Here is a 17225-nt window from a genome sequence, read left to right on the forward strand (position 1 = left end):
GACATTAAAAAAAAAAAAAGTCGACAAAAAATTGGTTTGGAATTTCTTCTGGGAGATTGTTCACTTTGCGTGTCATTAAATCATGGACGTGTAATGGACATTAGTTCGTGATTAAATAAGCACAGTGTTAACTATTCTAATTTATGTACGTTATCTTCACGATGACAGCGACACAACAGTTTCTAGAAAAAGCAGTACAGTTGTTTCTGAGAAGAGTTTCTTTTAGATACAACGATCGAGGTGTTGGATCACTTTCATACTTGCAAGTTTTAGTCGCACTTTCAGTGTTATAATTAAGGATGTATTATTATTTTGTGTGTGTGTGTGTGTGCTTCATTGCACAAAACTGAAGACATAAATCGTAAAATTTCTCTGTGTCGATGTTCCATTTGCTCGGTGATAAACAGTTACAAAGTCTGTGGCCAGTCCGCATTAACGTGTTGACATTAGCGATTTCCGATGTAAGCGATGGCAGGCCGATTGACCGAAGAAGAGGAAACGGTAGGTACTTACAATTAATATTTGAGACAGGGACTTGTTATGAATATTTTAAACGGCTCTGGCAGTTTTCAGTGTAAACGATGACATTGCATCATGGTAACTTTAAATTTACCGGGTAAGGCCAGAGCTTCACAGATTTTCACCCCAGGTTATTCTCTTCAGCCGCCTCCCTGGATTACTGTCACCGATGTTTGGTAAACTGCGTAGACTGAATTGGAAACAAATCTAAAGTAGGTACAAGAGATTTCATGAAAGGAAAAAGTCTGTGTATAGTATCATCAAGCGACCGTGGTCTGATTGTCGGTTAAAAATACTGAATGATTTAGAGACAGAAAATAGCATTCATACTGAAACGACATTTTGTATTACTCTGGCTGCAAAGTTTTTAGCCCAATAGTCTTTTACTGAAATTTCGAATTTTAAGAAAATTCTCCAATTAAAATGAATGTCAACATGATTCCAAGTTGTTAGTGGATCAGAGAAAGTTATATAATTAATGACATGATTGTATCAGATTGTTAGCTGTTTATTTTGTAAACATAGTTCACAGAAACATAGTTCTGATAACAGTTTCATAGTATTAACATAGATTGAGCTGTTTAAAGTGGTGAAATGGGAAAGAGCTTATAAATCTTTATTTGGACTTTTTGTGCTGTGTTGTTGCAATAAGCTTTAGTAAAAGAAGTAAGTAAAATGTCAGCTAATTTTTGTCCCTGGCTAGTTCTGAAACTTATTCAGGTGCGCTAAAGTGTCATAACGTGAGATTATTATTTTTGTGGTTTTTTGTTGTAAAATTGGATGATATCAGTATTTCAAACAACTTGGATACTGCACACTTACACAATCTGTGCACACTGCCTTCCCTTCCATAGCTTGGTGATTAGTGTGTTCAAGTTGGTGCCAGATGATTTAAGACTGCTTGGGTTATAAAAGGAAAACTTCCATTGCCAGCAAAAAAGAAATAAACATCTGATTAATCAGGGGAGATAAAGGAAGTGGAAGGAGAGTTTAGATTCATCTTTTCAAATTCTCAAGAGATGGTGAACCACATGCTGTGCTCAAGATACAAAAAGTACAAAATACATACATGAACATGCACCTGTTAATAATACAAGAACATTAACACAGAGATAGGAGCGTAGGGGAGAAGGGATAATAGGGTGGACAAGTTGTAGTAGGGGATAGAAATTCTTATAAGCTGTTGCATTTCAAGCTTTGGTAAGAGGATATCATAAATACCAAGAAAACAAAGAATATTTGTGAATCATAATTTTATTTGCAGCTGGTTAAGCAGTTTTTGGAAGCAGTGAACAATGAGAGACTGATACAATGCAAGGATCCTGTGTCATGGCCTTCTGCTGTCAAGTTTTTGATGGCAAGAAAGTTTGATCTCAAAAGGGCATGTGAACTGTTTGTTGCTCACGAGGTGTGTACTATTTATAATATATTATTTTAGAGACACTTCATAATGTGTTTTTGAACTAGTTTGCTTTGGTCATGAGATGTGTGCAGATGTAAAATTTGTAAAGCGCATATTCACACCCCTAAGGAGCATGCTCTTAGTGCCCAAGAACAAGAATAAGACATGGACAGCATACAAAGGACAGGAAAACAAATAACATATGAACTAAGAAAGAATAAACAACAGGACTAATGATGAATACAAACAAGTACAGAAAATACAAACAGGAACAAAATAACAAGAACTGAGAGTATCATGATTAAGATGAGCAGGGAAGGGTGTGAAAAATGACTAGCATTGTGGGAAAGAGTGTTAGGAGTAATTTTTATGAAAGAGGTGCGTTTTCAGTGCACGTTTAAAGGATTCATCAGTGGGTAGGTGGGGGAGATGGAAAGGGAGAGAGTTCCATTGCTTGGCTGCACAATGACTAAAAATCCTCTGGCCATATGTTGTTGTGACAGGAAGAGTAAGGAGACGATTGTCAGATGAGGAGCGGAGTTGTGTAACTGGGATGTAAGGGAAGAGAAGTCCAGAAAAATAATCAGGGCAGCTGCCAGCAAAGAAATTAAAACATAGCACGGACAGTTTGTAGTGGATGCGAGAACGAAAGGGTAGCCTGTGCAGAAAACGGAGAGGAGTGTGTGGTCCCATTTCCTAACTCTAAGCACCAGACATGCAGCAGAGTTCTGTACTTTCTGGAGTTTGTGAAGAAGGTATGCAGGACAGCCAACAAGCAAGAAGTTGCAGTAATCAAGCCTGGATAAAACAAATACAGGCAAGAGTGTTGGTAGCACGCATAGACAGAATGTGACAGATGGCGCTGATCTTACGTAGCTCATAATAGACAGACTGACAGATAGCTGTGACTTATTTTGCAAGAGTCATGTCTGAAGTGACAATGAATCCCAGATTCCTGACGGATAATATAAAAGTGATGTTGGTTTCGTGCACCTTGATGTGATTTGGTGGACAAACGAGTGGAGATGAATTTCTTCTTCTCAAACATAGGAGAGCTTTCATTTTATCATCGTTGAGTTTAAGTTTATTTGTTACCATCCAGTCCTTGACATTAATAATTCGGGCTTCTATGGTGTTGGTAGCAAAGTGAGAGTTAGCCGGTGAAGTGGAGCAGTACAGTTGTGTCATCAGCACTCGTAAGGGGTCTATAGATGCAGAACGGGTACATTGAGCAATAAAAAGCAGAAAAAGAGACTTGCAAACATTCAAAAGAGATAAGTGAGAGCGATAAAGCAGTAGTAAAAGACAAGTATTTGGCAAGTGATGATTTGTAGATAATAGCAGTGTAGGACGGGGGAACAATTTCAGGCAGTAGCCCACTGGAGTTAGATTGACACACATGCTGTCGTTGTCTTTCTGTTTAAGCCTTGTCTTAGTAATGACAAAAATATCAAGGCGGTGGTCTAAATAGCACATTTGTATAGTGCTTTTTTCCAGTATCAGCCAGACTAAAGGCACTTATAATATAATAAACACACAGATATAAGAATAATGATGGTTTCGAAACAAATAATTCAATGTGTTTTCGAAGTGAGTGCTGCCAGTATAGATGTAGTCATTACAGCTCAGTTATACTACTAGCTGTAGCTGTGATTTGTAGTTGCAGTTTCAGTGAAATGGTGGATGTGGAGGCAGGATTGTAGATAAAAGATCAGAGAATTAAGTCCACGCTTGATGAGAGCATTACATTAGTATAGTTGGCCTTTGAAATCCAGTCATACTAAGACAATTTTAGCTAAAATGACATTATAAACAGGCTACACTTGACCAGTTTGCCTATAAAATTGTGTTTTCAGACATGTTTGTGACTACATAAATTTATAAAGATAAGTCGCAGAAAATAAAACATATGCTTATATTGCTTGGCATCTCAGTGCATTGCTAAACTCCATGCTTTACAGGAATAAGGCAGTGCAAGAACTGAAATGCAAAAAAAGAAAAGAAAAAAAGTCATAGAAATAATTTTAAAGTATTTTTATCAAACTTTCACCAACTTCCAGCAATAAAGATTAACAAGTGGAACCTCATATCTGCTGAACACTACAGAAATGTAGAACTGTGGTTGGTCAACAGCATGCACACCTGCATTTGGACACATAAGCCACGTACCTCTGCATGCGTGTGTGCACTTGCGCACACACACACATATATACATAGAAGTTAGTAACATTTGGATTTGCTGATCGGGCTACGTTTAGTTTAGTATAATTATAAAAAGTGTTTACAGTGGTCCCCTGTGGGACCCCGGGGTATGCTTGCCTAGCAAGCATTGCAAGAATAGGGTCCCTGCCATCCAGCCAGGCATGTCGTAAGAGGCGACTAAGGTGGACACCTCACCTAGAGGTAAAATAGGTTGTGGTAGGGCTAACAACCCCACCATGTAAAAAAAATCCTGTTACAGAAACTAAAACCAGAGAACTCGTCACAGATGGCGAAGGTAATGAAGCACACCAGGAGACTGGACTAATGACGGACGACAGCCAAACCCGAAAGGGAGCTGGCGCCCCGACAGCGGATTTACTGAAGCCGAGGCAGAAGTTGAGGGTGGGTGCTGGAACGTCCAGACCTTGTACCAGACTGGCAGGATGCTCCAATTAGTCAAGGAGTTTGACAACTACAACTTGGACATCCTGGGAGTCAGTGAGGTCAGATGGACCGGCACGGGAAAGAGGAGACTAGCGTCAGGACATACCATCTTGTTCTCAGGAAGATCAGACGCTCAGCACTCTGAAGGAGTAGCTCTACTCCTCAACAAGAAAACGGAAAAGGCACTGCTGGAATGGAAGCCTTATGGACCAGGCTTTTGAGAGCAAGATTCCATTCCAAGTACACCAAGCTGACAGTGCTAGCCTGCTATGCACCAACAAATGACTCTGAGGCAGAAGACAAGGATGCTTTTTACGATCAGCTCCAGGCAGCCTCAGAAAGCGTTCCAGCCCACGACATGTTGCTCATCATCGGCGATCTCAATGCCAAGGTGGGAAGTGACAACACCTGCAGGGAGCATGTCATGGGCAAACATGGAATCGGAAGCATCAATGACAACGGAGAGAGACTGGCAGACTTTTGTGAAGAAAACAACCTACTGATTGGAGCACACTCTTCCCACACAAAGACATCCACAAGGCAACATGGACATCACCAGATGGGATCACAAAGAACCAGATAGACCATGTCATCATCAACCGAAAATGGAGGAGCTCACTTCAAGATGTTAGAGCCTACAGAGGAGCAGACATTGCCAGTGACCACACTCTTGTGATAGCCACAGTTTCTCTGAAGCTGCGTCGATCACGAGGAAAACAGGCACGTCAGCAGAGAGTGGACTCCGGCAAACTAAAAAATCCAGCCACCGAAAGGGCCTTTGCTATGGAAGTAAAGAACAGGTTCCAGGCCTAGGAGACCAACAAGAGATGACCTTAGACGACTTCAATCGAGTCTTACAGGAATCAGGAGAGAAAATACTGGGCTTCCAACGGAAAAAGAAAGAACAGTGGATCAGAGAAGACATGGAAGAAGATAGAAGAGAGAAGTCAGCCAAACAAAGAATCAACAGCACCAGATCTGAACGCCTGAAGGAACAACACAGACAAAGATATGCAAAACTGAACAAAGAGGTAAAGAGGATGACAAGAACCGACAAAAGATATCACATAGAGAAACTGGCAGATGAAGCAGAAAATGCAGCAAGTAAAAATGACCTGAAGACACTGTACAAGATAAACAAACAGCTAAACAACGGGTTTAAGAACAGTGATGTGCCAGTGAAAGACGTGAACGGTAATGTCGTCGAGGGGAGGCAGGAAAACTACAGCGCTGGAAGGAACATTTTGAGTCGGTTCTGAACAGACCAGATCCCCTCAGCTTGCAGACATCCAGCCAGCAGCTATAGACCTTGACATCTGCACAGACCCACCAAGCCTGGAAGAAGTGACAGCAGCAGTCAAGACAATGAAGAGCGGCAAAGCACCAGGGGCAGATGGAATAACAGCAGAGATGTTGAAAGCAGACGTGAATGTGACAGCTCCCAAGCTGACTGAAATCTTCAGGCAAATTTGGGAATCAGGGCAGGTCCCTGTTGCGTGGAAGACAGGGCTCATCTTCAGTTACCCAAGAAAGGAGATCTTGGAGACTGCAATAATTGGAGGGGCATAACACTTCTTTCCCTCACCAGCAAGGTCTTCAGCAAGATTGTTTTGTCAGACTGACGGCAACTCTTGAGAAAGACCTCCGACCACAGCAAGCAGGATTTCGCCCTGGGCGATCCTGCTCCGAACACATCTTCATTCTGCGACAGATTCTGGAGCAGAGCAACGAATGGAACACACCGCTGTACATCAATTTCATCGACCTGGAGAAGGCTTTTGAACAGCATCCACCGCGAGTCCTTATGGAAGATCCTGAGGCATTACGGAGTCCCTGCAAAACTTGTTCAGGTCATTGCAATGCTGTACAGCGATTTCAAATCCCAGGTTGTCTGTGACACGGAGCTCACAGACCCTTCAACGTCAGTACCGGGGTGAAGCAGGGCTGCATTCTGTCGCCGTTCCTCTTCATCCTGGCCATGGACTGGATCATGAAGACTTCCACCGACAGCGAGAGGAGAGGGCTCAGATGGACCATGACTATGACAGCCAACAGCACTGGAAGACTTGGACTTTGCTGATGACATTGCCCTGCTGTCACACCGCCACCAAGACATGCAGGAAAAACAAAGGCCTTCTCAGAAACAGCTGGAAACCTTGGCTTGAAGGTCAGCACAAAAAAGACTAACAGTATGAGAGTGAACGCCAGAGTCCAAGACAGCATCAAACTAAATGGAGAAGAGATTGAGGAAGTTGACAGTTTCACCTATCTTGGGTCCAAAATGTCAAACCTGGGGATGCGGAGGTGGAGATTCGAGCCCGACTGGCGAAAGCCAGTCAGGCCTTTGCCTCACTCAGGAGCACATGGAAGGCAAAAAACATCAGCCCAGAAGATCAAGCTGAGAATCTTCAAGTCAAATGTGATCAGCACCCTCCTTTACGGATCAGAATCTTGGAAGATGACCAAAACCATCAGTAACAAGCTTGACGTCTTCCAAAACAGATGCTCAGGCGCATACTTAACATCTTTTGGCCAAACACCATCACCAACGAAGAACTCCACCGAAGAACTGAAACCGAGTCCATCACCACGCAGGTTCAACGAAGGCGTTGGCGATGGATTGGACATGTGCTCCGCCAGCAGACAGCAGACCTTTCCAGAGTCGCCCTACGATGGACTCCAGACGGCCGAAGAAAACGAGGCCGCCCAAAGGAAACTTGGAGAAGAACAGTGGAAAGGGAGATGAAAGGAAAGGGCTGGACATGGGGTCACCTAGAGCGTGTTTCAGCCGATCGACATCGGTGGCGGACTCTGGTTGAGGCCTTATGTGCAACCTGATGCACAAAGAGGAATAGATAGATAGTTTACAGTGGTTTTGCAATAATTCAAATAACTGTTGAAAAGAAATATTGCTTGATTAATGCTGTCAACACATTATTGATGTATATATGATATTGTGTACATGTAATGTTAAGTAAACAACAAAGTCTGATTAGCTTAATGTGTTGATTTTATCCCACAGACAACAAGAGAGCGAGAAGACCTACAACATATAGATCCAGCTGACAAGCTGCTTCAGCGGGAAGTCAGAACAGAGAAATTCACTATACTTGTAAGCTGCTCGTACATTGTGTGTATTAACAGTTATGATTCACAACAGAGAAAATCACCATTCTTGTAAGCTGCTTGCACATTTTATACAGAGAAATGATTCAGAACAGAGAAATTCTTTTTGTTTGGAAGCTGCTTGTAGAGTATAATTATAGACAGTCGTGAATTTTGATCTGCCATACTTCCTTGATTCCAGAGTTGAAGACCTTGTGCTCCTAGCAGTTATTATTTTGTGTATGATAGGCTCTTTTTTTAAAGTACTTTAAGCATACCTTAATGGTGGGCAGATTAATGAACATTTTTATAGTGGTTTTCTAATGATTTCTCGGAGTGGTTTACAGAAGGGATAGACAGCCCTAGCCACATAAATGGAATCACTAACTTCATTCACAATAGACACACCTACTCATATACGTAGTATGAAAAGTAAATATAGACACACATTATGCACATTCATGGTCAGGACAGAGTCACTGTAAGTCTCTGTTCTGAAAAATTGCATAAATGTTATTTTGTATGTGTGGTGTTCTCTTTGTTATAAGTATAAATTTTCCACCTTGATGGTGGGAAGATTATCATTATTATTCTTGTAATCTGCTTTTAAATTTTGCTCATAGAAGATAGTATTATTTGTAAACCATTTATATGTATTTTTGAGGAATGTTATTTGTGCTGTACATATTTGGGTTACTGGCAGCCTGGTCGCGACAAATCTGGTGCTGGACTTGCTCTCTTCACAGCACGACTTCATCACCCATCCCAAACCAGTCACCAGATAGTGCTCAAAGGGCTTATCTACCAATTAGATGCTGCTTTAGAAAGGTTAGGCTTTGTTTACTAATGGCTGAGCAGAACGCTTTGCAAGATACTTAGATCTTCCAGTTCAGCAAAAAATGCACTGCAATGGGCATGAAAGACACAGAAATGAATGACTATTATCAATGCTTAAGGAAAAAGTTGTGTAAAACACGATCCACAGTGACACAACATGACTTTTTGATCAGTCCATTTATAGTACACACAGATATCACCAGTCAACAAATTTTTACAAAACTCATATTACTGAAATAAAGTAAGTCATTTCTTATCAATTTTTGTGTGCTCAACACGAATATGACAATCAAAATGGCCAATTGGCTCTAGCTTTTTTTTTTTTTTTTTTGTAATCTGAAATAAATATTGTGTACATCACGAAATGCATGCTGATAGTAATTGACCTCTGGTTAATACATGTAAAGATTTCTTTCCCTATCTCTTGTACATCTGCTCGGGAGCATCTGTGGGGAGTGTCCAGCAGTAGTCAGCCAGCATGGTAGTCCACAATTTTACCTGCTATCTTGATGAAAATGTTGGCAGTGTTCATCACTAACCACACCACAGTTGTCAGGAAAGAAATCCAGATGGGAATGAAGTGGATCTTTAGAGACACATTGCAGCCAAGTTTCTGATGCTGCATCAGCATGTCTTCTACTAGTTCCTAGTAGTTTTCTGCCCTAACATTCCCAAGAAAGGTTGTAGACACTAGGTGAAAAGCATTTCATATAAAGTAATTATATCATCTTCTAGAAGATTCCATTGTTGGAGTTCTAACCTAGCAATTCTGCCTTGTTCTTGGATAAGTCCAAATCAGGAACCATTTAGTTCTTCTTGCATTATTCTGTGTGGGGTCGATGATGCACCACAGTGGAAATCTGGATCACTGCATGCTAACTGACCAGGAGAACAGGTTGTTTCACCCTCGTCCTCATCAGCTGAATCAAGAGAATATTCTGCTGGAGGTTCTGGAATAGGAAGTCCCTCACTATGTGGAACTGGCCTCAATGCAGATGGAATGTTGGAGTAGACCTTTGTTATCTCATCGGAAAGAGGAGGAACCAAGAAAAAGTAACAGTCATTTGTGTGGTTGCTTGGCTCTGTCCGCACCATATATAGTACATTGCTGACATCAGCTTACTTCAGCATTTGCCTGACAGTAGTACTGCATTTCATCAGAAAATGATGCAATAAACTCTGGATAATGTGTGCATAATTGTATTATGCAATGTGATGCAATATGACATTCTAGGCTTATTTAGGATGTTGTTACAGTCCTACTACTGCAATAATTGGAGGGTCATAACACTTCTTTCCCTCACCAGCAAGGTCTTCAGCAAGATTGTTTTGTCAAGACTGACGGCAACTCTTGAGAAAGACCTCCGACCACAACAAGCAGGATTTCGCCCTGGGCGATCCTGCTCTGAACACATCTTCATTCTGTGACAGATTCTTGAGCAGAGCAATGAGTGGAACACACCGCTGTTCATCAATTTCATTGACCTGGAGAAGGCTTTTGACAGCATTCACCGCAAGTCCTTATGGAAGATCCTGAGGCATTACGGAGTCCCTGCTCCCAGACCCCTTTAAAGTCAGAACTGGGTGAAGCAGGGCTGCATTCTGTCGCCGTTCCTCTTCATCCTGGCCATGGACTGGATCATGAAGACTTCCACTGACAGTGAGAGGAGAGGGATCAGATGGACCATGACTATGACAGCAATAACACGCTGGAAGACTTGGACTTTGCTGATGACATTGCCTGCTGTCACACCGCCACCAAGACATGCAGGAAAAAAAACAAAAGGCCTTCTCAGAAACAGCTGGATACCTTGGCTTGAAGGTCAGCACAAAGAAACGAAAAGTATGAGAGTGAACGCCAGAGTCCAAGACAGCACCAAACTAAATGGAGAAGAGACTGAGGAAGTTGACAGTTTCACATATCTTGGGTCAAAAATGGCAAACACCGGGGATGTGGAGGTGGAGATTCGAGGACCGACTGGCGAAAGCCACCACGCCTTCGCCTCACTCAGGAGCCACATGGAAGGCAAAAACATCAGCCAGAAGATCAAGCTGAGAATCTTCAAGTCAAATGTGATCAGCACCCCTCCTTTACGGATCAGAATCATGGAAGATGACCCAAAACCATCAGTAACAGACTTGATGTCTTCCACAAAACAGATGCCTCAGGTGCGTACTTAACATCTTCTCATGCCAAATACCATCACCAACGAAGAACTCCACCTGAAAAACGAGTCCATCACCATGCAAGTTCACAAAGGCATTGGCGATGGATTGGCAGCAGACAGCAGACCTCTTCCAGAGTCGCCTACGATGGACTACAGACGGCCGAAGAAAATGAGGTCGCCCAAAGGAAACTTGGAGAAGAACAGTGGAAAGGGAGATGAAAGGAAAGGGCTCACCTGGAGCGGGTTTCAGCCAGTCAACATCGGTGGCGGACCTGTTTGAGGCCTTGTGTGAAACCTAATGCCGAAGAGGAATAGATAGACAGTCCTACTGGATACACTTACACGGTGAAACATGAAAATGAACTATAACAACTCTTCAAAATGAGAGCCAATACAAGTGTTTCATGGTCATATTTCGTGTTCAGCTTACAAGATACTACAGATTAGGAGTCAGTAATAATTTCAATGTTGACCTGCGTATTCAGTATACAGATGTTTTCTTACCAAAATGTTTGAAGTTGCTTTTGCTTAGTGTCTTTTATAACAGAAGAAATTATTTTTATAGACATTTGTCAATAGCTCATTAAGCAGTTCTGAGGAGGCCATCCTGATCATGCATACTCAATTGCTCTGTTCCCATGCACTCCAGATGGGTAGCATTTTGCATGTGCACTTCTTTTATTTTATATCATGAAAGTAAAAACCACACTGGAAGAAAAACTCGGGGGCACCAAAGAAAGCACGAAAAAATAGCCCTTTTGATAACTACAGAAATATCTGGTCTGACAAGCAGGATTCCTTAAATGCAAAAGGAAGAAAGTGGAATGTTGATAACCTTGGTTTTTGTGTGTGTGATTACAGTTATGAAACCCAGCGCAATGGCCTTGTATTCATTTATGATATGACAGACTCCAAGTATGCAAACTTTGACTATGAACTCAGCATAAAGATTTTGTCACTGCTTAAGGTGAGAATAGTTGCAAAGAGTTTTGTTGACTGCTTTTTATTTACTGCATAGAATTAATGTCATTTTAGAGATTACATGGAGGTCTGAGTAACTCTTCTACTCTGTGTGTGTGTGATGGGGGCTAGCAAGAGAGAAAGGTTTTCAGAACTTGCATGAACGCAAACCTTGCCTTTCGTATTTGTTATAACTGCATCTTTAAAGTGACTAGATTTCACTAACTTTGAGCAGGAAACTGTTTATCATCTGATATTAAAAATAATTTTATCTTAAGAAGAATGTGATCTACTGTGACAGGGGGCATATCCTGCTCGTCTGAAAACGTGTCCTGATTGTCACAGCTCTTTATGGTTCAAAGCTCCCTTCAAGATCCTGCGCTTGTTTGTGAAAGAGAAACTTAGGGATCGGGTGAGTCTTGTGCATGGTGCTACACGAGAAGGTTCTGGTTAGTCTTTACACAAAAAAGGGCAGCATATATTTTAATTATTTCCTTTTTTACTTGATAATGTAAGATAAATTAAAAAAGAAACCCACTGTCTTTTGACTTCTCCAGTGGTCCTCTTTCATGTATATTTACTACAAGTGAAATAAAATATATTTTTGATAATCAAATGTGTATCCAAAAATTGTTTTCTAACAATGTTTGTTGATTGAATGATTTTTATTCTTGCTCAGCATTATTTAGATTTAAAGATTTAACTTTCTGAAAGTATTGTACCCTTGCAAAGCTTAAAAAGTTTTTGGTTCTATATTTACTATTGTAGTTAATTTTAAATTAAAATTTTCTCTATAAAGCAGTATTTTAAAGATGAGTAATCTGTAGGTCTGGGTACCCAGACTGAGTCAAAGCATGGTTCTTTAGTTTGAAACAATGGAAGTAAATATGTGTTGATCTCTTGCAGGTTTTATACTGTCAGTCTTCAAGAGCTCAGTCTGTATATTCCTAAAGAGGTGTTGCCCTGCAGTCTTGGTGGAGTACAAACCTCAGTGCACTCAGTGTGGCTGGAACTTTGTCAGCAAGTGTTGTACAATCAGCAGCCAGATCTGGACACTTACTTTATGAGGCAAAGATTTACGCTGCTCCTGCACTCGAGGCTCTTCTAGTTCTGTCTCACACAGCATGTCCAGCGACACCGATCTACACATCAGTGACCTGGACTCGGAGAGCTCCAAGGATACCGTTAATGAAAAGCACAATCACGAGGACAGAGAAAAGGAGAAGGATGAAGATGATTACCTATTTTCAGGCAAAGACAAAGAGGATGGTTATATAGGAGGCTAAAAAGAGGAAATCATCCACAGCTCGCCACAATTTAGAATCTCGGAAGCGCTTGTCGGAATCTCAACTCATGATGATTCTCCCGATGGCCAGATAAGAGACCTGCCTCGCAAAAAACGGCCTCTCTCCTCAGGTTCCAACATCGGATGACTCCATTCACATGCCAGACAAAGGTGGACTGAATATCACTCAACTAATTGAGCATGTGCAGACAGTTAAGAAAGAAGGGGCTGTTGAAGGAGTATGCTCACATCAAGATGGAGAAACTTGCAGGGACCTTTAACCAGTCTAAGTCAGTTTCACAGCTTTTTTTACAGTTGCTCATTGTTAAAGAGATGCTTTTTTTTTTTTTCCCAATTACTTTTACTTGTAAAGCACATCAGGGTTGGTTTTTTTGTAAATGCAAAGTATAAATCACCTTATTATTATGACAATGAGTACTCTATCCTGAACTATTATTAAACTAAAACGAGATGCAACTCTTTGATCCTTGCTACAGCGCCTGGAAAACGTATCAAGTGGTTTTTTTTTTCTTTTCATTTACCAACAGTTAGGTTATGGGGATAGCAATGCTGCATTTAAAAGCTGTCTCATTTCTCTATAAGTGTTTTCCTGAAGTAAAAAAGACACGACACGGATATATCTTGGTTATTTCTACTTCTTTATTCGTTTTCTGGTGTTGTTATCTGGAAAAAATTATCAGGTGAGGTGATGCTTCACATATTTCTATAGGGCCTTGTGTGACCAGGCAACTAAATTGTTGTGGCAGTAACTCTCATACTTCCTGCACATCTGGATATTTTTAGTTTACAGATATGGCATTTTGATTACTTTGATTAGGGCTTGTGGGGCCAAGCAACCTAAAGTTGTTTTGGTAGTAGCTCTCATACTCCTTCCCATCTGGATTTACTGTTCATGTCACTGCTAGCAACATCAGTGTCAGGAGTTGTTGATTTTGGAAGGGAAAGTGCTTCTACCCAGAGGTGATTTTACTGTGGGGGATGGGAATCTTGGGGGATTGTGGGTATAGGAGAGAAGGTTCATTTGTTTTGTTTTGTGATGCTGGAGATGTTGTCTACTATTGCTAGTGCCCTCATTGTTCCTGTTGTCAGGGAGATTTGCCAAGTTTGCTGAACTGTGTTTTTGGTTGGTGCTCTTTACCTGCTGTTTGTCACTTGTTCTCAGTTTCCTAGGGAGCCTGTCAAGTCTGCCGTGTGTTGGTGAACTATGTTGTTACGAAATCCCTTTATGTTGTTCTATTCTATATTTTATTTAGCTTTTGGGGTATTATTTTAGTGTTACTTTTAATCTAGGCTTTAGATGATTGACTACCTCTTTCCCTGGAGTGTTTAGTTTTTTTTTTTAAGTCTTTATTACTGGTAAGATTTAAATTATATTAGTACTGGAATTGAGATAGCTAGCCACCAATGTTACGCACTGATGAAAGTATTGTATTTCATGAGCTCTTTTGGTAGGTGTAAGGCAGCTGTTTCTGTTTATGCTTAGTACCGCTTCTATATTTGTCTAAGATCTGTTTCGTTGCTTTCTCTGTCTGGTTGTTTTCATTATCATTCTGACAATACTGCGAAGGTTCTTAGTCTGTCCCAAATGCGCAGGTTGGGGGTATTTTTATTAGTCAGATATTCTCATTAATCTGTGCTTGGGCCACTGCTGCTAATGTGCTGCCATACCGCGACGCCTGCTACGCTTTTTATGAAATTTGCATTTCCATAAGGAATATTTGTTGAACCTGGTTGAGTGGTGGTTACATCACAATGTTTCAGAGTTATTCAGCATTTTGAAGGTCAGCCCTGATGTGGGACACCCTGTAGTAGACAAGCATCGTCATTAACAAACCCAACAAATCTCTGAAATGTTGGCTTTTATATTTGGGCATGGCATAGATTTGGTGTAACTAGGTAGAAGTAATAAAAAATAGGATAAAGAAAGAAGGTGAAGGCTAACATTAGACCAAGGGGTGCCCAACCTACCGCCCACTCATTTTAACCAACACACATCACATAAATTTTTTAACGTCGGGATTCAACAGAAAAACGCATGTTCTGGCCGTGAGATTTTATATATGTCAGTCCAGCCCTCGTGCAAAAAAAGGTTGGGCACCATATTAAGCAGAAAGGCTTGTGCTCTTAAAAACAGACTTGCATTGAACTTATGCCTTGGATAATGCCCAGTTGCTGTTGAAGAGACATATATCGATACTTTAGTTAGTTTTGCCAATTTAATTATAATCTGGTTTTGGTTGAAAGGCTTTATTGAAATCTACCAACGTATCTTTGTAAATTAATCAAAAACAGTTCTGTGTAGGGCACGTCAGAACGCTGGCCAAACGAACGCTACAGCGATGTCTTTGTTATGATATTCAGGGTCATTCAACAATGGTTGAGACAGATGATCTTCTCCTGATTACAGTCAAGCCTAATTTGGTTGAGGATAATCAAAGCATGCTACATTTGTACTCAGGGTAACATGCTTATAAATCTTCTCATGCTCCATCAAGGTCCCAACATACTTATAATATTTTGGGTCTAATGCTGGTTGCTTTTCACACAAGTGTATTTTATGTTTGTCACTGTATGCTTCTACAGAGTCTCGACATCCAAGGGCTGAATGAGCTACATTTGTGCATGTGCTCCATCAGGCTAGTGATGATGTGACAGCCCCAAAATGGTGCAAACAGCTAATAGTGTTGATTGACAACCGTAGTGATGCTGTGACTGTGCCTAATAACCGGTCTTTAGTCACTAAAAGTCATGGTGCATCAACTCATTGTGTCAGATACAGTTTAAACAAATGATCCTACGTTAGTGGCTTTGAACCAGTTAGTAACAGCTTGTGTAGGAACTTTGTCTGAGTATAGCCCCAAAACGATGAACTCCATGCCTATTCCATCTTCTCTGCTTGACCAATTGTAATATATAACTATATCATTAAATTGCCAATGGACGTCTATTTATTGGACGGAGTCTGTTCTGCCGAGACTCAGCTCAGACTGGCCTCTTGCGAAGTGATCCACTGTTAGTCTCGCGTCGTAACAAAGAATGTGAATAAAACTGGAACCCATGTTTGTCTAAACTTGCTCGTTTTTAGTATTTAATACTGAAATGTGAATAAACTAGGAAGCTATGTCGTCTAATGCTCGTTTTTGCGTAAACTGTCTGAAAGAAATCGTCTGCCAGCAGGTCCAGGGATATTTGTGATTAATGCTTCTGCTCATGTCTCGGGCACTTTCCTCTCGAGTTCAAGTGGCTATTGATTGTCCACTTATAAATAAAGAACTACTTTAGATCATAAACAGCTTGGAAACAGTTTACCAGACCATTTCAAACTGTCTTTCTGTCTAAGGTTTGGAGAAGATCATTCTTCCAGCTTATTGTGCACGGTGGAGCAAATCATCTCCTTAATTCTCCTGTCGATTATAGAAAGGGCCATGGTACTTATTTGCACTTCTAAGTTGTAAATGATGTAACTTTTAGTGGCTGATGATGAAAAGTGTCCATTTCTGGCCTTGTTAGCTTGGTCAGCTTGTATTGTGATATTGTAGATCAGTCTATACTTACACAGATCTGTCAGCACTCTTTTGGCATTCGAATGATGTTGCTTTGTCCTGGTTTAAATCCTATCATTGATGGAGTGTACCCACAACTGTGTGTGAATGTGTTTTATAGATGCTTCTGTCCGGGCATGCGTGCTCAGCCCAGGGGGGGAATTTTCCCCCTGGGGTATTGGGTCGCAATACTTTTTAATGTTGGTGATAAGGAAGCCTCCCCGCCCCTCGTGGGTCATGATTGCAGACATGGGGCCCCCCAATAAGATTTCTGTCACATGTAGTTACAAGACACTTATGAATACACATTCATCCAGCTCCAACTACTGACTCTGTGGACTGTACTGACAACGCACAACGACCATAATATTTCTTTTCCTTTACCTGAAAAAGTAATATAATAGATTTGGGTTTTTTAAAACAACATAATCATCTATTGATTTGTGTTGGGGGTGGGGGGGTTAGGGGGTGGGTCAGCAATCTATTTTGTTTTGGAGATGCCAACAAGTGTTGAGTTTGGTTGGGTTAATAGTGCGGTGATTTTGCGTTTGCTAATTTCTAGTATGTGAGTTAACTTTACCATTGTAGAATTGAAAAAAACAAAAAACAGAGGACCCCCACTCAGCGTCGGGCTATGCAAAAACAAAAATTCGCAGAATAGTTATTCGGTGATCTGTTTTATTAGCTCTTGTTATAGTTGTTTGTTGTAATAAAATTTTTATGCGTCTCGGTGCAACAAA

The 17225-nt window shown here is 41.0% G+C and overlaps 1 protein-coding gene across 1 annotated transcript in view; it reads left to right on the plus strand.

Moving 5' to 3' along the window:
• Positions 1-37: 37 nt before the first annotated feature.
• Positions 38-17225, plus strand: part of LOC112553607 — a 20575-nt gene continuing 3387 nt past the window's right edge. Inside the window, 10 exon segments of the mRNA XM_025220949.1 lie at positions 38-501; positions 1784-1927; positions 7590-7679; positions 8376-8500; positions 11539-11644; positions 11939-12060; positions 12544-12706; positions 12708-13063; positions 13065-13134; positions 13136-13212. Coding sequence (XP_025076734.1) covers positions 469-501; positions 1784-1927; positions 7590-7679; positions 8376-8500; positions 11539-11644; positions 11939-12060; positions 12544-12706; positions 12708-13063; positions 13065-13134; positions 13136-13212 — 1286 coding nt within the window. The 5' untranslated portion in view covers positions 38-468.

The sequence above is a fragment of the Pomacea canaliculata genome, linkage group LG13 (assembly GCF_003073045.1).
Source record: "Pomacea canaliculata isolate SZHN2017 linkage group LG13, ASM307304v1, whole genome shotgun sequence".
In the NCBI taxonomy this organism is placed as follows: domain Eukaryota; kingdom Metazoa; phylum Mollusca; class Gastropoda; order Architaenioglossa; family Ampullariidae; genus Pomacea; species Pomacea canaliculata.